The 22,187-nt window shown below is 35.2% G+C and overlaps 1 protein-coding gene across 3 annotated transcripts in view; it reads right to left on the reverse strand.

Moving 5' to 3' along the window:
• Positions 1 to 550: 550 nt before the first annotated feature.
• TGFBI (transforming growth factor beta induced) overlaps positions 551 to 22,187 on the reverse strand; it is a 70,575-nt gene continuing 48,938 nt past the window's right edge. Inside the window, exons 11-17 of one of the 3 annotated variants that reach the window (XM_074290868.1) lie at positions 18,050 to 18,186; positions 16,872 to 17,002; positions 11,679 to 11,803; positions 9,476 to 9,578; positions 4,494 to 4,567; positions 2,024 to 2,048; positions 551 to 1,153 (exon numbers count right to left, since the gene is read on the reverse strand). In XM_074290868.1, the coding sequence (XP_074146969.1) occupies positions 1,146 to 1,153; positions 2,024 to 2,048; positions 4,494 to 4,567; positions 9,476 to 9,578; positions 11,679 to 11,803; positions 16,872 to 17,002; positions 18,050 to 18,186 (603 nt within the window). In that variant the 3' untranslated portion in view covers positions 551 to 1,145. Of the gene's footprint in view, positions 1,154 to 2,023; positions 2,049 to 4,470; positions 4,568 to 9,475; positions 9,579 to 11,678; positions 11,804 to 16,871; positions 17,003 to 18,049; positions 18,187 to 22,187 lie in introns of all 3 variants that reach the window. The other 2 variants (XM_074290870.1, XM_074290869.1) reach the window with 2 other exon arrangements.

Here is a 22,187-nt window from a genome sequence, read left to right on the forward strand (position 1 = left end):
AAAGGCTTTAAGTTTACCTGTGGCTGTTCTTGAGCTTGATATTGGTTATTAAACTACAATTCAAGAAATCGTGGTCAGAGACCTTTGAAGACCTCACAGGAGGCAAGTTGGTAGATTTAGTTGACATTGCAAAGGTCAGTGCCCAAAGGTACTCTAGGGCCTAGCAATGAGGAGAGACTGGTAACAGTAACTGCTAGGAGAGCATGTTACAGTTAACCTTGATGACCTTTAAGGACAGTGAGTGGCACTGCCTACAACAGAATCTAGGTTGCTTGATTCCTGGGAAGTTTAGAGTTCTAATGTACTTTTAAGGTAAAATTAGGGATGTTCAGGGTATGAGTATGAACTCTGAGGAAAATGTTATTTATGTATCTCATTAGGTATCTCATTCTTTTGTAGACCTTCCAGAGACTGAATGTGGTGGGTCAATCATCTAAATTATTAGATTACTTTTAATGTCCACATTGTCTTCATCCTAGGAGTTTGAACAGGTGAAATTTCAAATGAAAACATAAAACTAGACCATAGTGAACAGATAAACAAATTATAATTTCTTTTGTTTTATTATTACAAATTGTGTCATTACTATACTTCTTCCAGGGAAATTTATGTCCACACACTTTACAGACTCACCCTTTCTTTACATTCTGAGGATAATAACATAGAAATGCTCAAACCCTTATAAACAAAGAACAGCTTAAACTTGTTTTCCAAATTGAAACAGGCATTAAGAATAACGAACTCTAAATGAAATGATGGTGAAGACCAATTAAAAAATGTAGTTGCTACTAGTGCTTTGATATTGGGTAAGGTTTCCCAAATAATTACTATGCTTCTCAGAAAGAACACTTGTTTTATTTTTGACTGTCTATGTATTTTGGAATTTTCATTTCAAAATGTGAATCACACAGTGACGTTAAAGACTTGTTATGTAAATGTGCTTGTGGCCAAGAAATATATGTCCCCTACTATCCACATTCTCCCCCTATTAGTGGTACTCTGAGGCCACTCTGTTTTAGAGGCAATCCCTGGATAATGAAGTGTGATATTGGTTTCTTCTGCAAGCCAATGTTTGTGATTGGGAGTTGTCATGACACATTCTTCTAAAGATTCTTTGGCTTAAGCGTCATCCTCTTCAGTATCTTCTAGTAGTCTGGAGACAAAGAAAGGACATATATGAAAAACAAAATTACAGCTCAATGGACAGAGGGTAAAAACTCCCTTTCCCATATCTATCCTCAATAAATGAGCTCCCTTTCAGGTGGCTTCCTTAATCTCCATTTTTACAGTTCATACCAAGGTTCTAGGTAGGCTCTATATGGAATCACTGACTGACAGGGTGTTTTTGCCTCAGTAAAAGATATTTTATTTCTTATGTAACAGGAAATAATATCACCTATTGTTTCACAAATGTTTTTAACCATAAACATCTCTCATCATGATGACTGATAATACTCACATTTCCCCATGTCTACCTTTCCTAAAATCAAAAAACTTTCTATTGTTTTCCTCTAGATTTGCCATTACAAGCACTGTTCTTACAGCCAAAAGATTGCATGAAGTCTCTATGACTAAGCAGCCATTCAGTTTTTGTAGCTCTTATTCATAATCCTTTTCCTAAATTCCAATTTTCAGGAAGATGGTAGCAAAGAGACCAGTATTTTTGTCTTACTAAAAATAAATAAATAAATAACAGAAATAAAATTGCTAAATATTTTTATACAACTATTATCATTCAATGAAAAAGATAATTAGCAAGCTGAAGAAAAACTTTGCTTACAATTTCCTGAGTCTTCTTTTTTAGTTATATGCCTTATTATAAATGCATTGTTATCTGTTTTTCTTTCAGAAGTGACTTTTAGTCTCTGTAGAAAAGATTTTTTTTGACCCTCAGAAGTGGATCTTTCTACATTTGCCCCAATTTTAATCTGCAAATGACCTAATTGCTAGTCTTGTGCAGGAAATGCCTACTACACTCCCCAAAAACCAGACTGCTAAGTGATAGATAAAAGTGAAGTCTTACCTAATTGTATATGTTCTTGGCCAATCTGTGGGGAGAAGATAAGTGAGTTGTTACATTTTCTGGGCGCAATAGCACTGGAATTTATTTACCCCACTGGTTTTAAGTTTTCAGCTTTATCTAACTATTCATCTAAACAGTGACCCCTTTCATCCAACAGTACTTCCAACAGTACTATATTACAATGATACTTGATTTTTTGTACTCATGGTGGGGCAGAGAGAACATGGGAGATGAAAATGTAGAAAGTTTCTAGACTATTTTAGTTTCTTGTCTGCCTCTATCCTCTTTTGTAATGTGCCAAGAATGTATACCAAAAATAATGAATCACTGGGAATGATATCTCTTCAGTTATCCTTATCTATATTCCCTGGATTTAAGGATAAAGATAATGTCTAGGCCTATAATTTCAATTGCTGTAAGGAATTCCCAGATAAGGAAAATCCTTTTAACAATGCTGGTTGGCCAGCTTTTCTACTCTACCAGTAGTTTTAGCGAGTTGCCCATAGCATGAGAGGTCAAATGATTTATCCAGGGTAACACAGCAAATATGTACTGAGGTTGAGGAGGAAGAGAATGGAAAGCAGGTGTTTCTGGCTTTGAGAGACTCTCTCACTATGCCATGCTGCCTGAGTAAGGAAAAAGATAAGTCTGAAAAATTCACAAACTTGGCAAATTGGCTCTGAATGATGGAAATGTTTTATACTATGAATTAGTCCTTTCCAAGGGTACTCCAAAAATGGGTCTTCTCTCCAGAAAACAACAGATGATTAATTAGTAGCAGTGGAATATGGACAGAATATGACACTTAAAAGTAATCAATAAATTCATCTGTTAAATATGTAGTGCCATAATGCTTTGGCATTATGGTCCAAATTATTTTGAAGTTACAGAATTTTATTTTTGTACCAAATTCCCCTCTCCTGTTGGTTATGGCTTAAAAATTTGTTTGTTTTCATGGGATTTGTTCCATTGTATATTGTATAAAGTTCTTTCTATTATGAATGTTATCAATATTTGAGACTACAAAGATGAAAGATGTCCCAATATAGAGAAAAATGTAAATTTGGATTTTAAAAAATAGTGGAATCATGAAGAAACAACAGTCCCTGTATTAAAAAAAAAATAAAAATGTCTAGGCAGGGGTTCTCAAACTGTGGCCCACTGAGGATGTTTATGTGGCCAGGTTATGGCAAATGGGCTGAGGGACGGAGACAGAGTGTGAGTTTTTGTTTTTACTATAGTCCCACCCTCCAACAGTCTGAGGGACAGTGAACTGGCCCCCTATTTAAAAAGTTGGAGCACCACTGGTAGAGGTCTATTGCATCACTGAGAGATCATCACTGAGGGATAGTTAAACAACAATTTAACAAGTATTGATTAAGTGCCTACTGTATGCTGGCCACTGTGCTAAGTGTTGGGGATGTAAAAGACAAAAAAACAATGCCTGCTGTAAGTAGTCTCCAGTGTAACAAAAACCTAATCGGATTTCAATTGTATTAGGGGAGGCAATTTGATCAGTAAGCAAAGCCTTCACTGGACCACATCTGGATTTATATTTCATTCTAGTCAACATAGTTTAGGAAGGACAAAGATAAATCATAAAAAGTCCATAAGTGGGAGAGCAGTATAGCAAGGGACCTGAAACCAGATCACAGAAAACACAGAATAAACTAAAAATGAAAAGAAGACTTAAAGGGTTGCATAATAGCTTGCTTTAGAAGAGTTTTCACGTGGGAAATAGATTTGTTCTACTTAATCCTAGAGGGCAATGGTAGAAATTGGCTAGATGTAAGAAAAAACTCTCTAACAAGGAGACTTATCAAAAAATGAAATGGGATACGTTATTAGATGGCTGCTTTTTTTAGATGTTGTAAAAGAGCATCCAAGAAAGTATTGATTGTGCTAGATATTGAAGTCCATTTTACCTCTGAGATTTTGTGAGATTAGCAGAACTAAGAAAGCATTAGGAAATCTAGCCTCTGAGTATAGCCAGAAATACCTGACTAAAAGAACTTAGGCTATTTAGATGGAAGAACAGGTCCTGAGGAGATGTTAGGTTCTTACTAAGTGCTAATGAGATAATGAGATGTTAGGTTCTTACTAAGTGCTAAGCCGGTACTTAACAATTCTCTAGTTCCAGCCTTTGGGGGGAGTTTTACCCCTTTGAACTTCTGGGGAGGAGTTTGCATGTTTAGGAGGAGCAAGTTCATTGGTTGAAGTATTTTTTCCCAGAAGCCCCTGAGTTATTCCATGCTCATTCTCTGGGAGGATAAAGGAAGCAACATTGAGCAAGGGAGAGGAGTCTCTCCTCTAGGTCAGAGTTGGCAGCTCTCTACAGGAAGAAGAATCTGGCAGAGAGATTGAGTTGAGACAAGCAGATCTCCTCCTAGAGAGCGATGGGCAGTTCCTGGAGAAAATAAAACTTTACATATTGGTTTACTCTTTACTAATTACTTTACTAATGTCTTACCCTTAGTAGTGGGGACTTGAAGATTTTTAGCTCAGAGGTTGAAGGCACATGTCTTAGATTCCTAGGAGTATTGGCTAGAGGAAATTAGATACAACAGCAAACATTAGAGGGAAACACCAAACAATAGATGGTTTTTATTACCTTTACTCATTGTTCTAATCTCCAAATAAAGAATTTCTCAAGCATATTCTATGGGCAAGGCTTCCAATTTTGTGAGAATGAAATAGCTTCATAGAAGAACAAGAGCAAACTTAAATGTCCAAACTACCGGATTGTTTTTATATTTTAAAAACAAAATCAGCAAATCAACTGTAATAATGTAATAGCTGACATGTATACAGTGCTTTAAAGTTTGCAAAACATTTTACACATATAATTTCATTTGATTCTCATAATAACCCTAAGACGTAAGTGTTATCTCCATTTTACAGATATGGTTGAGAGACAAGGTCACACAGCTAGCAAGCTGAAGAAAGATTTGAAGGTGCCTTCCTGATTCTAAATCCAACAAATGTTCTAACCATTATGTCATCTAGCTGACGGGGTTCTAGTGATAGTGAGTTGTGGAAATCCCCTTTTGGTTAGCAGGTCCTTCGTGAAAGAATTCACAAACCTGAAGAGTTTTAAGTGGCAAAAATATAAGTTTATTGTTGGATGAGAAGTCAGCTTTGCTAGAAAGACTGACTTCCTAGTGGCAGAGTGCTATTAGGGAAATGGAGGCTGGCACTGAGAAGAGAATGCCAAAGAGGCAAAGCATACTACTTTGGACCTTCTGCAAAGAAATGAGCAAAAGGAAACCTAATTTATGAGAAGATCTTGGCAGGGGGCTGGGGGCAGTTATTTTGAAGGCTTTTATCAACCTGAATTTGAATGGAGATCTGGCTATCAATGGGTGTGATTTGTCTTAGAAATGGCCCAGCCAGGAGGATATGCTCTCATAGACTCTGGAGTCTGGGAGAGGGAGGGGGGGGTCAGGAATTAAAGGGGAAAATTTCAGACCCCGTCGTTGCTATCTCAAAGTTGTGTTTTTAAATGGTGATTGTCATGGATAAAAAGAGCTCTGAACTTGAATATAATGTAACATTATACAATTTTAAAATTTAGAACATAGGAAAACTCACATGAACTGATATAAAGTCAATTAAGCATAATATACATAAGTAGTACAGGTAGTAAAGTAAGTAGTAATATATATAGGTAGTAAAGTAAAGGTAAAGTAGTAAAGACAGATGGTTTCTGACAAACAATCAATGTAAAGTGAGCAGAACCAAGAGAACAATTTATAAAATAAGAACATTTTAAAGACAACTTATTTATAACTTAAAACTTACAACCAACCAAAATTCCACAACATGCTTCCCATTTCCTCTCTGATATGAGCAGATTCAGGATACAAAATGAATTATACATTGTTTAGACAGTCAATGCAAAAATTTATTTGGCTTGATTTTTATATTTGTTATAAGGAATTTTTCCCACTGGGAAAGTAGTAAAATAGGATAAAGAAATAAAAGTTTTTTCTTAATTGGTAAAAATAAATTTAAAAAAAGCAAACAAACCAATGTAGCCTAAATTAGAAGGGAAGCAAGTAACTAGGGGAAAAAAATCTTCAAGGAAGCAATTCAAATTTACAAGAATAAGATCCATTTCCCAAATGGCAAGGATAGCCATATTATGTTTCTAAGAAAGAAATCCAAAGTAGTAATGGCCATACAAAATGTTTCAAATTACTATTAGAGAATTGCCAGTTAAAGCAACTCTGAGCTTTCATCTCATTCAAATCAGTGGCAAAGTTGACAAAAAAAAGAAAATGACAAATTTGGGAAGTATTGCAAAAAAACAAACACATTAATGTATTATGGGTAGGACTATGAATTGATCTAGTCCTTCTGGAAAATAATTTGGAGCTATGCCCAAAAGGTGTACATATATTTGGTTAGGCCTACAAAAATATTGATAGTAGCTCTTTTTATAGTGGCAAAGTACTGGAAACAAAGACCATCATGTGGGGAATGGCTGAACAAATATGGCATATCCAATTTTTTTAAAACAATTTTTGTTTTAACCCTGTTTTATATTCATTTACTTAGAGCAGTAACTTCTCATGGGACACTGAATACCACTTGATAGATATGCCATACAACTATACCAGAAATAAAGTGCACTATCTAATTTCAACTGAATTTTATCTCTATATTATCTACTATGATTTTGTGACCCTGTTCTTTTCCAGTTCACCTCCTACCTTAGACAGGTGGGTGGAATAGAGCACTGAAACTGGAGTCAGAAAGTCTTAAGTTGAAATCCAGCCTCAGGTACTTGGAGTTCACTTAACTCTCTGTTTCTTCAACTGTAAAATGGGGATCCATTTTCTTTTCTCTTTATATACTACTACAGGTTCTATTCTAGGCCCTCTTTTCTTCTCTTTCTATACTAGATTATTTGGTGATCTCATTAGCTTCCATGGATTCAGTTGTTTACTAGGTGTGACTATCACACCTATTTATCTAACTTAAAATTCTTTTCAGACCTCCACTCTAGTATCACTAACTGCTTATTAGCCCATTTATTACTGTATATCCCAAGATATTTCAGACTCATCATGTCCAAAACATGTTTTATTATCTTTTACTTCCATCCTTTCTCTTTTCCCTATTATTGATAAGGGTTCCACCATCGTCCTTGCTACCCATTTGACTCCTTAAACTCATTCAACCCATGTATCCAAGCTGTTGCCAGATATTGTTTTCTATCTTCCCAACATTTCTCAGAGCCCTTTCTCTTCATTCACACTGAGACCACTTTAGTATAGGCCCTTAATGATCTATTTTGACCTATTTTAACTGCTACACACCATGAGCTTGTGTCAGAATTCATCTGGGTTGACCTCTCTGCACTTTTTAAAAAAGTTAACCATATCCTCTTCCTGGAAATTTTATTTTCCATTGACTTTTTATAGTATTGCTCTTTTTTTTTTTTTTTTTTTTTCTGAGGCTGGGGTTAAGTGACTTGCCCAGGGTCACACAGCTAGGAAGTGTTAAGTGTCTGACACCAGATTTGAACTCGGGTCCTCCTGAATTCAGAGCTGGTGCTCTATCCACTGCGCCACCTGGCTGCCCCCATGTATTGCTCTTTTATGGTTTTTTCTGCTGCTTATTTGACCATATCCTCAATTTGCTTTGCTGAATCATCAACCATCTCCCATACCATAAGCATGAACGAATAAATAAATAAATAAATAAACAAATAAATAAATAAATAATCTCTCCTGGTCCTTCTCTTTTCTCAATACGTAAATCTTTACCATTTCCCATAAATCTTAACATACAGATGATTCCAAAATTTACTTATCTAGCCTTCATCTCTCTTCAGAATTTCAGTCATACATCATCATCTTCCTGCTGGATATGTCTCCTAGATACCTCATTAGGACATTTAACTTACTCTTTTTAAAACAGAACCAATTATCTCACTTCCAAATTTCATTCTTTCATTAAGAGAACCACCATTCTAACTAATCAGGTTTGCAACCAGAGTCAACCATGACTCTTTCCTCTCCTTTATCTCTCATATCTTTCTCTGCTTGCTGTTGCTTTCTTTCCTTATACACAATTGCCAAAATAATTTTTTTTAAGGCATAGATCTGACACATACATATACCATTACCCATCACTCAAAAACTCTCTAAACACCTAGGAAAGTGTTCTAGCAATTAAGTTATGTGCCTTACCCACAGAAGAAACCTTGACACACTCAGAACCTATTTTCTTTTATTTAACACACCATTCTATCAAGTTTAGTTATTTTTTTCTCAAATTTCAGCTTATTACAAGGGAATCAGGGCAAGAGGAGTATTGTTAAAGTTATATATAACTAGTAGCAGGAGAAAGAATTGCTGCCAGTGAAAGAAGAAAAAGAACTAAAATAGTAAATCTTGATAAATCCTATGTGTTACACTATAGGATGAGGACAAATATTTATAATGAAACTGAATCATCAAAAAGCTACATGATGTTCAGCAGCCTCTCTTCCTCAGGAGAAAAGAGTAAATTTCAAAGGCATAAAACTATAATTCTTTAACAAATAATTTGCAATTCCTATTTTCTAGCAACTATCATTAAACTTTCCTTTAAATCCAAATTAAAGAGTTTTCTCCATACCTAAGAAAGCTATTTACTTTGTCCTTTTGTTCCATTTCATTTGAGATAGCTGCCTGAGTTTTCAGTGTAATTTCACAGGCAACATAAAGTCTATACATTACAGTGAAATTGGTTTAGAAACACTGAAAGAGTCTTTAATGGGCATCTCCAAAAGAGAGACCTTTGTTTCTTTTATTGTGGGTACTGAGAGTGAACAAGTGAAGGAGCTGTTTCTACCTATGGGGTAGGTAAATAAGAATAAAAAGTAATAATAGTTCCTGGGATTTACACTGGGACTTTTAACTTTTTAAGAGCTAAGAATAATTACTATGGAAGTAATACAAAGTGAATGGTTCTCTGCAGCAGAATAGAGTATCCATTGTGACTATGTAAGAGGAAAAGTGAATGAGGATGAATGGACCAAGAATCTTTATATACTTAGGAGAAATCACAGAAAAATTGTGATGCTTTATGTGCTGTAGTTAATTTTATATATAAATAATGCTAAAGAAGTTTGGCTATATTGATGTTGAATTTTTTAAAAAAGAGCTTACAGCACTACCCTATCTTTTACTCAAAATTTACAAGATAAGTTCTTATAAATGAGATAGCTACTCTCATTCTTCTTTGAGAGATTGGAAAAATTAAGAGATTAAGAAAAATACCTAGAGAACATAGTGTTAAGAGTTCACCTACTTTAACTTCAAACCCAGTGTTTTTTCCTTTAGACAAATCAACCATCTCAACCCTCTGTCTATGCTATACTCTTCCTTTCTCTCCCAATTCAATTCAAGATAAATCTCTGAAGAATCAGCTCAAGGAATTCACAAAAGATCTACTTACCTGGAATTTGCAAAACATTTTTGATAGCATAGATGACCCCATTGGTGGCCATGATATCAGTTTCTGCAACAGGTTCTTTGTTGACATTAACAACAGAATTTTTCTAGGGGAAAAAATATTTTTTTAAAAACCATTTTTGATGCAGAGATAATAGAGATTCTACCTGAATATAGTCCAGACCAGTATTATTATTAATGAATTAGGAGAATAGATAATTGGAATCCAAAGAGAATCCAAAAATCTTTACTGCCTGTACATGTTTTTTCCTTGAACATCCAACAATCAAACAAAAATCATTTATTGGATGCCCATCAATTGGAGAATGGTTGGGTAAATTATGGTATATGAATGTTATGGAATATTATTGTTCTGTAAGAAATGACCAACAGGATGATTTCAGAAAGGCCTGGAGAAATTTACATGAATTGATGCTGAGTGAAATGAGTAGGACCAGGAGATCGTTGTATACTTCAACAACAATGTTATATGATGATCAATTCTGATGGATGTGGCCATTTTCAACAATGAGATGAACTAAATCAGTTCCAATAGAGCAGTAATGAACTGAACCAGCTACACCCAGCAAAAGAACTCTAGGAGATGATTATGAAACGCTACATAGAATTCCCAATGCCTTTATTTTTGTCCACCTGCATTTTGGATTTCCTTCACAGGCTAATTGTACACTATTTTAAAATCCGATTCTTTTTGTACAGCAAAACAACTGTTTGGACATATATACATATATTTATTTTTTTATTTATTTATTTTTTTCCTGAGGCTGTGGTTAAGTGACTTGCCCAGGGTCACACAGCTAGGAAGTGTTAAGTGTCTGAAACTTGATTTGAACTCAGGTCCTCCTGAATTCAAGGCTGGTGCTCCACCACTGCACCACCTAAATGCCCCCATGTATACATATATTGTATTTAATTTATACTTTAACATATTTAACATGCATTGGTCAACCTGCCATCTGGAGTGGGGAAGGAGGGGTAAAATTGCAACAAAGGTTTGGCAATTGTCAAAGTTGTAAAATTACCCATGCATATATTTGGTAAATAAAAACTATTAAAAATCATTTATGAAATGCTTATTATGTGGTAGTAATCATGGTTGGACACTGGAGATACAAATATAAATATGGAGAAAATAAATGCGAGGAAATATATTGTGAAGATGCTATTAGCAATTCAGAGGGTCAGACATTTGAATTGAGCTTTGAAAGAAGATAAAAGGTGAAATAGGAATGCGTTTCTAGGCATAGTAGATAGGCAATACAAAAACATGAAGGTGGTAGATGGAGTGTCACATGTAAAGGATAATGAAGAGCTGTCTAGCTGGTTCATGAAGTAAGTAAAAAAGAGTAGTGTAAAAGGCATATTTCAAAGAGGTTAAATGTTAATGTATCCCCTTGCATTCTCCTTGCTAATACTTTGAAATATCCTACTGAACAAAGAAATGGTCCAGACATCATTAATATAGAAAAGTGTGGAACATCTTTTTCAATTACAAGCTATAAAACAACTAGGAATCTGCAGATGCTGAAGTCATAGAAAACTAGTAAAATGGTAAATAAGAAACTAAAACTAGTTTTAGTGTCCCTTCTCTCTCCCTTTCAGAATCTGGGCATAGTCTAAGGACACTTATCAAAGATCATGCAATTATACAACTACTCTTCACTTCTATCACTTAGAAACCCTGGCTTCAACCCTTACTTCCACACCACACCACCTTTCTAAAGATTACCTTGTTCTTATTTTGTAGGTCTCTCCTTTAATAATACAAATTCCTTATGGATAGAGATTATTGTTTTGCCTTTTCTTTGTATTGCCAGTACTTACAATAGTGTGGCAATATTCAATAGTAGCATCAGTCTGTGGTGATTAACATTTGTATAATGCTTTGAGTTTGCCAAAATGCCTCACATCTAATGTCTTATTTGATGTCTACTTTTTTTTTTTTTAATCATAATGCCAGGCTGCTTCTACTGAAGAAAACTATGGGTCTTTATTTTAAATATTTTTTACTCCCAGAAAGCCCAATATACATTTCTGCATATGTTGTCACTTTCATGAAGGGGCCCTCTTGGTATCTGGGGCTCAACAGTGATGTGGTATCCAGGGAGGGTATCATTGTATATTATATTGACTGTATATTAAAAATTATTCATGGATGAATAAAGAATAAATAAAGGGACACTTACCGAGCTGACTTCTAGTTTACTACCTTGTAGAGATTTTAATCTCACCAGAGCCCCAATGGCTCCACTCACCAAGATCTCATCCCCAATATGGTATTTTAGAATGTTGGAAAGTTCCCTAGCATTTCCTAAAAGGAAAAATAATTTGAGCAGAAAATTAATTCATGAGTTTTTTAGGAGGACAAAAGACATTAATCAAAAGGATTGATAAATGGATGGATATGCTATTGTGATGATGGTGAAAAAGTGTTTAGAAAACTATTAATTATATATAATGACATATGAAACAAATTCAATAGCATGGCCCCCATTCTGTGGGGAATTTGCAATTTATGACAAATAATACTAAAAGAAATAGATTTTCAATAAAGAACAAAAAACAAGGACCAGCTATCTAAAAGGATGATAAACTATTTATCAAAACACCATATATATATATATATATATATATATATATATATATATATATATATATATATATAAAATTTCTCTATCTATGTCTATATAGATATCTATATCTATAAATTTGGGGAGCTCTACCTTTTATTCATCTAACACCAATATAAATTTTAACCCATCTCCAATTTAATAGAAAGTACTAGGAAATTACCTGAAGTAATACAACTAGCAAATTTCAAAGGCAAGATTTTAAATCTAATTTTTCCCCCTCCAAATTATTGTCTGTTGTTCAGTTGTTTCAGTCTTGTCCAACTAATTCAATATGCCATTTTAGGTTTTCTTGGCAAAGATTCTGAAGTGGTTTGCCATTTTCATCTCTAGCTCATGTCGTAGATGACAAAACTAAGGCAAACAGGGTCTTGCCCAGTGTGATTTGCTTAGGGTCACAAAGATAGTAATTGTCTGAGGTCAGAGTTGAACTCAGGAAGATGTGTCTTCCTCACTTCTGTGCCATCTAGCTGCCCTTACTTTCTATACACTATTTCTTATAGCCTCTCATATTTAACTATCTTCATGTCTACAAAGTCAAGGAAGATTAATGCATAAGAGAAATTAGAGCAAAAGAGAGATCAGTTGGCATCCCAGATGAAACAGGGTGAATTTCCCTAAAATGCCAATCTTACCAAGTACCCTAGAAAGGGTTCATGATAAAACTTCTCTTCCATCATAAATCCAAATTGGCAAGAGTTACCTACCTCAGTTATAGGCTTTCATGCTATTTCTAAGTCTATAACTTAGTTATAATATAAAGTTAGAGAACTTGTTTTACTTCTGTATCTCAGTTTTACATTTGGAGAATGGAATAATTGTTATTTATAATAATAATTCTTGATATTGACAGTGCCTCCAACTTTGCAAAAGCATTTTATATGCATTATCTCTTTTATACTTCACAAACAACCATTTTATAAGGTAGGTACTTTCAATATTATTACTCCCATTTTCGAGATGAGGAAACTAAAGTGCAAAGAGATTAAATATCTTGTACACTGTCAGAAAACTAATGATCTAATTCACTGTCAATGACCCAATTTTTGACTCCAAATCTACCATTCTCTCCACTATACCTTCTTGCCTCTCTTAATAATGATAGCAGTAGGAAACATTTGTACTGTGCTTTATAACCACAAAGTGGTTCATTTTTCTTATTTTACTTGATCCTAAAAGCACTAGTGTCTAGCTTAGTGCTTAATATTATGGATATAACAAAGTAGTGTGTCTCTTAGTACTTGAACTTAAGATTAACTATCTCATATTTTTCCTAAAAATACTATATTGTCTTAGGATGACAAACAGATGGATTTGTCTGATGACAAATTGGGGATAAGTATATATGAAATGTGTGAAACTGGGCTCTAAGTTGAGCCTAAACCATGCTCTAACTTAGTCCTAAAGCTCACTACTTTTCAGGAGCAGGGAATGAGTTAAATCATACACACTCCACAAATATGACTCATATTTCTGGGAACTAAATATTTGCTTCAAAAGTCAGGGACTTTTCCAGCTTCCTCATCTGGGATGCTTCATCAAAAAAGTGTCTACCACTAGATATACACAGTAGTGATATATTTATACTTTCTATACTCAAAAGCATTTTCTCTCCATCATTCTGGTTTCTTGATGGATGAATTTAAAAGAATAAATAGCTATTATCTAGGAAGACTGTGGGGCTATGATAGGGTTTGTGGGGAGTTGGGTATTATCCCCTATTGTGCCTCCTATTTATTACAATCCAGAATTCCTTTTGAACTACATCAGTGTTTTGACCAGCTAGTTAAGCATACCATTGTTTCAGCTTATATAAATAAGGCTGTACAGATGCTCCCCAAATCAAGTTATTTATTTATTTATTTTGTTACTACATACCTCCTAATCTCAAATGAGTCTGATATATTATCAACCAAATGGTTGCATTTCTCCAATGGTTATTTATACCTCATTTGAACTTTTATGATACCTTTTATCAGAGAAATTAATTTTTCTTTCCTTTAGCATTTGTGAGGAATTCATTCAGTTTCTGGAAAATCTATATTACTTTTAAGCATTAGAATCTTTAAGGACCAATGGGCAATATACTGCATACACAAATGAATGGATTGGGGTTCCCCTAAGGAAATAACATAACTGTAGATGGCCAAAGACAGATACAAGAAAAACTGAAGAGTTTAAAATCTTTGGACAATGTAAAGGACGGAAACTCTTGGGCCAATGCACTGAGGTAGGACAATCAAGCACTTGAGGCTAATTACTGATTGGACAATGCTCTATAAGAATATGCTTGGAAAATGGCCCTTCCCACTATCCTGTGTTGGTCCAATCATTTGGTGTATACAGAAAATTGTGGAGGGATTAGGAGGTGCAGTGAGACTAGCCAAACTGACTCTGAGGGGGAGACGAGGTGAGGTCTCGGAGATCCTATATGTCCATCCCCTTCACTGCTACCGCTAAAGACCAAGAATAAAGGCTTTTGCTTATCCTGACTCTGGCTGATTCTAAGGTATCCAGGGTGCTAACGTGGTTGTCACATGACAGAGCTTCATATTGGGTATTTGTGTATTTTCCCTGACCATATACCCAGGAACTCACTGGGGGCAGTGGAAGAAAGTAGCAAGAACATTGGATTGAGGGGTTTAAATGTTTCAAATAGAATTAATACCCACTTATAATATAGGTTTATAGATTCAGAGCCAGGAAAGATTTCAACTGCCCCTTTAGTTCTAGTCTTTCAGGCTAAGGGAACTTAGTTCTAATGATTTACACAAGGGTACACAGATGTAATTATTTTTTCATTGTTTTTTCCCCTAAGGCAATTGGGGCTAAATAACTTGCCCAGGGTCACACAGCTAGCTAATTATCTGCAGTGGGATTTGAACTCAAGTCCTCCTGATTCCAGTGCCAGGGCTCTATCCACTACATCATCTAGCTGCCCCATTAAGTGATATTTTAGAGGGGGTTCTCTGACAGTGTTGCCTTCTGGGTTCAAATCCTAGCTTTTCTATATATTACCTGTGTGATCTTAGGGAAGTATAAACATAGGAAGATTTAGGGAAAGCTTTTCTATACCTTAGTTTTCTCATCAGTAGAATGAAAGATTTGGGTTACTTGATCTCTGAGGTCCCTTCTTTTTAATGGAAAATATAATGATATTCTACATAGACATTAAAATAGCATAGACAATTATAAAAATAAGATAGGTTTTTCTTGGAGATGTAGGAGTATTATGACTGATTTAGGTTTAGCTTTGTGAATGGATTGGGAATATATTACACAGCTTTTACAATATAAGAAAAAAAAGTAGATTCATTTTCTTTTCCTCTTCCCTGATATATACTATCATGAATAGACATCCCCAAACCCCTATCTACACTAAGAAATATCTATTTCTTTGTGAAGTTGGAAACAGCTGGTGTTTCTTCTTTAGAGGGTATTCTTCTTTAGGAATATGAAATTAGGAGGCTTACTGGAGAATGATTAATTTATCCATGAAGACATCTGTCTGTTGGTTTGGAGAGGGGGGAGAACGAAGTTAGAGAGAAATTCAAGTTCAGCCACTTAAGGGACAACAAACTAAATTTTCTGCTTTCCTTTTCATAAAATGGTCAAATAAATAATTATAGAGGGTGAATTCCAGAGTTTGTAGGATATAATTTCTAAACATTCATGCTATTAAGAAAAAGAGAGTAATTCTCACAAACCTGGGATGAGTTGTGGTAGAAATGCCTGGAAAAAGATCTTTGATTCTAAATTTATAAGTATTAATTAATAACTAAGAAGTGGGCCAAGGTAGTATGATGTAGTGGATATCATAGACTTCAGAATAAGGTAGAGAGAACTTTAAGTCTGCCCTATGAATAAATTACTTATCAATATCTCAGATACAAAAAATCTCCCTATCACCTGTGAAATCTCCAAACTAGGCCAAACTGTTGTCGCTCTCCAACCTACCTCCCAAAACTTAAAAAAAAAAAAAAAGAGAGAGTGAGAGAGAGAGAGAGAGAGAGAGAGAGAGAGAGAGAGAGAGAGACAGGAGAGAGAGAGAGAGAGAGAGAGAGAGAGAGAGAGAGAGAGAGAGAGAGAGAGAGAGAGAGAGAGAGAGATATTCATGGTTCAGTGGATGTAGAATGAGTTGGGAATAAAGAAGAGCTGGGTTCAGGCAGCATCTTTGACACATACCAGCTTCAAGACCAAAGCTCAGCCCTTATCTTCTCAATGCCTCAGGCTTATACTGAAGAGTGGTTGACTTGTATTGTAGAGGAAGTTTCCATACTGAGAGTTCCCCATAAGTTCACCAGAGAGAAATCATGTCAAAGCAAAACAACAAAGAAGGGAAAGAATCTAAATAAAAATCATAGAGTGGCTCTCCCACTCATCATTTTTTTTTTTTTTTTTTTTTTTGCTGAGGCAATTGGAACTAAGTGACTTGCCCAGGCTCACACAGCTAGGAAGAGTTAGTGTCTGAGGCCACATTTGAACTCAGGTCCTCCTGACTTCAGGGCTTGTGCTCTATCCACTGCGCCACCTAGCCTCCCCTCCCACTCATCTTCTAATGAAGACCTCACTTAATCTAACTGCTAAATGAACATAATTTGATGTTTTTTTTTGGTTGTGAAGGTCTTTTAAGTTTTTGTTATTGTTGTTGTTGTTCTCATGGTATCCACAGTTGAGGAAAGAAACAAATATTTATTAAACATCTCCTCAGACCTCCTTATTGCATGTGTGGCAATGTAAAGCACATACCCATGAATTTATTCAGTTCCTCTGGTGGTAGAGCCTGGAAAGCTTCATTTGTTGGGGCAAAAATGGTGTAGGTACCTTCTCTGTTGAGAGTTTCTGTCAGACCTGCAGTTTGAATGGCAGCCACCAGTGTGCTGGGGAAAGACAAAGACAATACCTATTGTTGGTGAATTGGAGGGGGGAACATCAGTTCTCAATTTTCCACTGAGAATGGGGGAGAGAAATGGAATATGGGTGACTGAGATTCATAATCCTCAGTTTAACCCTTAATGTTAAATCCTCCCTGCTAAGATTTTTGTGAGGGCTCAAAAAGAACAGCAAAATCTGGTTTGAATTTGGTTTTTTCCCTCCTGTGGCCTTCTCTCTCTCTCCTTGGCCTCTTTTCTTTCCAGTGAATCATCTTGCCTCCAATGCCACGAATCAATCAAACAACTGAACCCTAAGAGGTTGACAGTGAGGAGGTGGAAAAGGAAGAGGCACGCTAAGGAAGCAGCTCAGGAATTGGAGCATTTAGTATGTGCAGAGTTTCTGCTATGCTCAGAATTTTATTAGGTTTGACTTAATCTTGCAGGCAGCTGTATTTAGTCATGGGGAACACAAGTGAGGGGAAGCAAATGCATCAAATAATGAAGTAACAGGAAAGTTAGAAATAAAAACAAATGTAGAAAGATAATTAGATGGAAATGATGGGACCTTCAAAGAAAGGAATAGGAAGGAACTTTATTTGCATTAGATTTCTAGGTCTACTTCAAGGTAGAAAGGGAGAAGAAGAAGAAAGAGCAAAATATTGAAAAAAATAGACATCTCCACTTTACTAGATATTAAACAGTAAAGAGTAGCATTTTCTTTGCATTTTATCATTGCAAATGAAGTTGTTTTTTTTTTTTTCCTAGGCATTCAGGGATTATTTTTAGAAAGAATTTTTAGGCTTTTTTTTAGACTTAGAAAGATATTTTTAGATATCTCAATTTAATTCATTTAATCCATCCTTTTCCACATTCCCCTTAGGAAAGTTCACAATAGGCTACACTTGACAGAAACACTTATGATGAAGGGATGGAAGAAGGAAAGGAAGAAGAGAAGAAGGGAAATTGAGACCAAGAAAACTGAAGACAATTGTAATTTATGATGCTAATTGCAAAAGACATCTCTGGGAAGAAAAAAAGTAGCATGGCTGTTACCTGAAACGATTGTCAACTTTAAGAGCATCCATGATGGTCCCTATTGGTGGTGTCAACATCTGGTCCACAGTAAACAAAGTGCCAAATCTTCCCCTCTTGTCATGAGCTGCAATGCAGCTGTTCTCAATACAGAGGCTCTGTGAAAGTAATAATGAAGAGAAGGAAGGAGGAAAGCTATTTATCTCATCCTTCTAGGAATCTTTAACTTTCATCTGTAACATCAAATTGAAACACAATGGGGAGGAAACAAACACTTGTAAGGAAAAATTATAAAAAATAAGTATCTAAATCTTCTGTTTAAATAACTTTAATGTGTTTCATATAGGATATAATACAAATATAATATGATATAAATATAATATATAATATAAATATGTTATATATTTATATAAACATATAAATATAAATGTAATATAAACTTATTAGCTTGGCATTTGAGGTCTGCAGCAATTTAATTCCCACCTAGCTTTACTTTTATTTCATATTCCTCCTCTTCACACATTTGACAAATTAAACTATTCCCACTCCGTGATCTCATCCTAATTATGAAGCTTTACTTAGTTTTTCTTCCTCACCTTCTTCACTGGTAGTGAAATTTCTTCCTTAAAATTTCTTATAGAACTTCTCTTGGGGCTCCCTTTTGCTCTTCTAATGTTCTAACCTTTAATTTGTATATACCATATTGTGATCATTGATCAGTAACCTTGGTACATAGGACAGTTTTTAATATATATTTATTAAATTGTTGTTGAAGTCAAAGAAACTATGAAAAAAATTTGAACAGTCTAGAATAAATAACATTAAAAAAGAAGAGATACCAGAAGTATCTAATGTCCATTAGCTATCAGATTTATATACTGAACTCACTTAGGACATTTTTGTTCTCAATCTACTAGTTTGACTATAACCCACTTTTAAATAATAGCTATATTTATGTGATAACTTCAAGGTTTCCAAAATATATTTTATATTTTTATATATTTTTAAAGATAGGTAACTAATTAAATCTTAACAATGGTTCTGTGATGTGCATACTTTTATTTATATAAAGGAAGGAAACTGGGGCACAGAGAGATTGTCCACTGTACAGATAGTAAATTTCTGAGGCAAGCTTCAAACTTGTCTTTCTGACTCCATTTATATTCCTTAGAAATAGTTAGCACATGAAAATTATATTTATTGCACATCAAAATTATATTTATTGAAGCAAATGTTCTTTTTATGAGTTGCCTGATAATGTGCTTGGTTTCTCAAAATTAGCCTTGATCATATATAGTAATAAAATATACAAGAAAATAGATATGTGATATATGGGATAATCGAATCTCAAAGTTAACTAGAACCTCAGATATTTTGTCCAACCTGTGTCTAAACAGGCTTTTTTTCTATAAAATAGTCTATAAATGTTCACTCAATCTCTACTTAGAGTCTCACTATGTATGGGAAAATTATTGCCTTCCAAAATAGCCCATTTTACTTTGGAACAATTTTATGTATTATAAGCTTTTCTTCTATGGAGTAGAAATCAATGTATGTCTCTTTCACCACTATTACTTGTTCTTCCCTCTGGTATCAATTATTCTTCCATTGACCTTCCATAAACTTTCCCATACTTCACAGAATTACAGAATCAAAGAATTTGAAAGTTAAAATGGACTTCATCAATCATCTAATCTAACTCATAAAACTTTTATTTTTCTAGTGCCATTCCCACTCTCACTCCACCCAAATGCTGTCTACAATTCCTTCAAATGATCGTTATACGGCATCATTTTTGTTCTTCTGATCACACTCTAGTTTGTCAGGCTTCTTCCTATGATGTGATGATGATGGAGATCTAATAAGGACAGAATACAGCAGAGCTACCAACTCCCTTGTTCTTATATAATGCTTCAATTAATCCAGTCTAAGATTATAATGTACAGTTGTATGCTGTAGTTTATAAGAGAGCTAGCCTTGGAATCAGGAAAATCTGGCTTCAAATATTGCTTCTGTCGTATACTGCTTCTGTGACCATGGGCCAGTGATTTAACTTTTCAGTTTCTTAAGTAATTCTCTAAGACTATATGTTACTAATAACTTGCTGAGCTACACCCATGGAAGGATTTTTCACAACTCAAATTCACACCACCATTAAAATCATCGGTGCAGATCAAAACAAGTTGAGGTTATCTTTTTTGGATGCCATGTCATGCTATTGACTCATATGGAATCTACAATCCATGAAAATCTGACTTGACACTTGTAAAATGTTTGGACGTATATGCAGGTCCATTGTCTGTTTTTATTGCTTGTGGCACACCCATAATTGCAAAAGCTTGTATAAGGAATTCAGTGACCACTCGGGCTGTCTCTTTTGCTGCTGCCATTGCAAATGTGAATCCTGAAAAGGTGTCTACCACGACATGAATAAAAGATAGACGACCAAAAGATTTATAATGGGTCACATCCATTTGCCAGATTTCATTGGGTCTCAAACCACGAGGATTCTTCCCTGGAGGGAGTGTAGGAGCATGGAAAGGAAGACAAGCTGTACAGCTTTTTACTATGCTCCTAGCTTCCTCTCTTGTGATTCCAAATTGTAAACGTAAAGCTCGAGCAGCCTGATGATATTTAGAATGAGATTCTTGTGCTTCCTGAAATAAAGGACTACTGGCTAACATGGTTAGAAGGCTATCTGCCTTTGAATTTCCATCAAAAATGGGACCTGGAAGTCCACTATGTGAGTGGACATGCAAGATATAAATCTTGCCTGGATGTTTTCTCACTTGCTCTTGAAGTTCCTTAAAGAGCTGATAAATATTGGAGGCTGCAAATTTTATTTGGGCTGTGGCAATTCTTTGTACTACACCTACTGAATAGGCTGAATCAGTAATTATATTTACGTCTCCTGGGTAATAAGTAAGAGCTAGCATGATAGCAAATAATTCATTCTGTTGAGTGGACTGAAAAGGAGTCCTGACTACTCTCTTTATGGTTAAATCATGAGAGTATACAGCACAAATATTTTCTTTGGAGGCGTCTGTAAAGATTGTTGGTCCTTTAAGAGGAACCTTAGAAACCTTTTCTTCAAAAATCCATCGCCAATTATGTAGTAGCCGGGTAATCTTTAATGGAGATCCATGTGCAAAATTTGGAGCAGTGGCCAATAAAATTTGCCATTCTGGGATGGTCTCACAGCATACATTAATTTGTGCGTTAGTATAGAATGTGTATATTTTTTCAGGACTTATTCCAGATAATTGTGTTACTCTCTTAATAGCCTTTAATAAAATCCTAGCCACAAGTACTGGGTAAGGTGTAAGGCTTTGTTCTGGTTGTGCTGGGAGGTTCACCCACTCAATCACTCTGTCTCCTTGATGAAGGACTGCTGTGGGTGCCTCTTTTGTAGCAAAAACTGATATTTCCAAGGGTTTTTGAGTGACTCTTTCAACCACATTGGATAAAGCCAGTTCAACTTCTCTCAAAACCTCTTGTGCTTCTTTTGTAAGCTTGCGTGGTGAATTTAAAGCACTGTCTCCCCTTAAAATGTCATATAGAGGTTGTAGTTGATTGGTAGTTAAGCCTAACACTGGACACATTCATTGGATATCTCCTATTAATTTTTGAAAGTCATTTAAGGTGTTCAACTTCTCTGTTCTTAAAGAAAGCTTTTGTACTGTGAGTGTCTTAGGATATACTTCATATCCTAAATATTGACAAGGAGCATGTCTTTGAATTTTTTCTGTAGCTATATGCAGTTTGTAGTACTTTAATGTTTCCATGGTCTTTTGTAGACATGCTTCTAACATTTGTTCCTCAGGTGCACATCCCAAAATATCATCCATATAATGTAACAATATTACTTTTGGAAAGGCTTTTCTTACTGGAGCAAGAGCAGCTGCAACATACATTTGGCACATAGTAGGGCTGTTTTTCATTTCCCTGTGGCAAAACTGTCCATTCACATCTTTGATAAGGCTCGGCCAAATTAACACTAGGCACTGAAAAAGCAAATCTTTTCATATCCTCCTTATCTAGAGGAATAGAATAGAAACAATCCTTAATGTCTATAACCCATAGAGGCCATTCTCTTGGCAACTGAGTAGGAGATGGAAGTCCAGGCTGAAGAGTTCCCATAGTTTCCATCTATTCATTT

Source organism: Sminthopsis crassicaudata, chromosome 2 (assembly GCF_048593235.1).
Source record: "Sminthopsis crassicaudata isolate SCR6 chromosome 2, ASM4859323v1, whole genome shotgun sequence".
In the NCBI taxonomy this organism is placed as follows: Eukaryota; Metazoa; Chordata; class Mammalia; order Dasyuromorphia; family Dasyuridae; genus Sminthopsis; species Sminthopsis crassicaudata.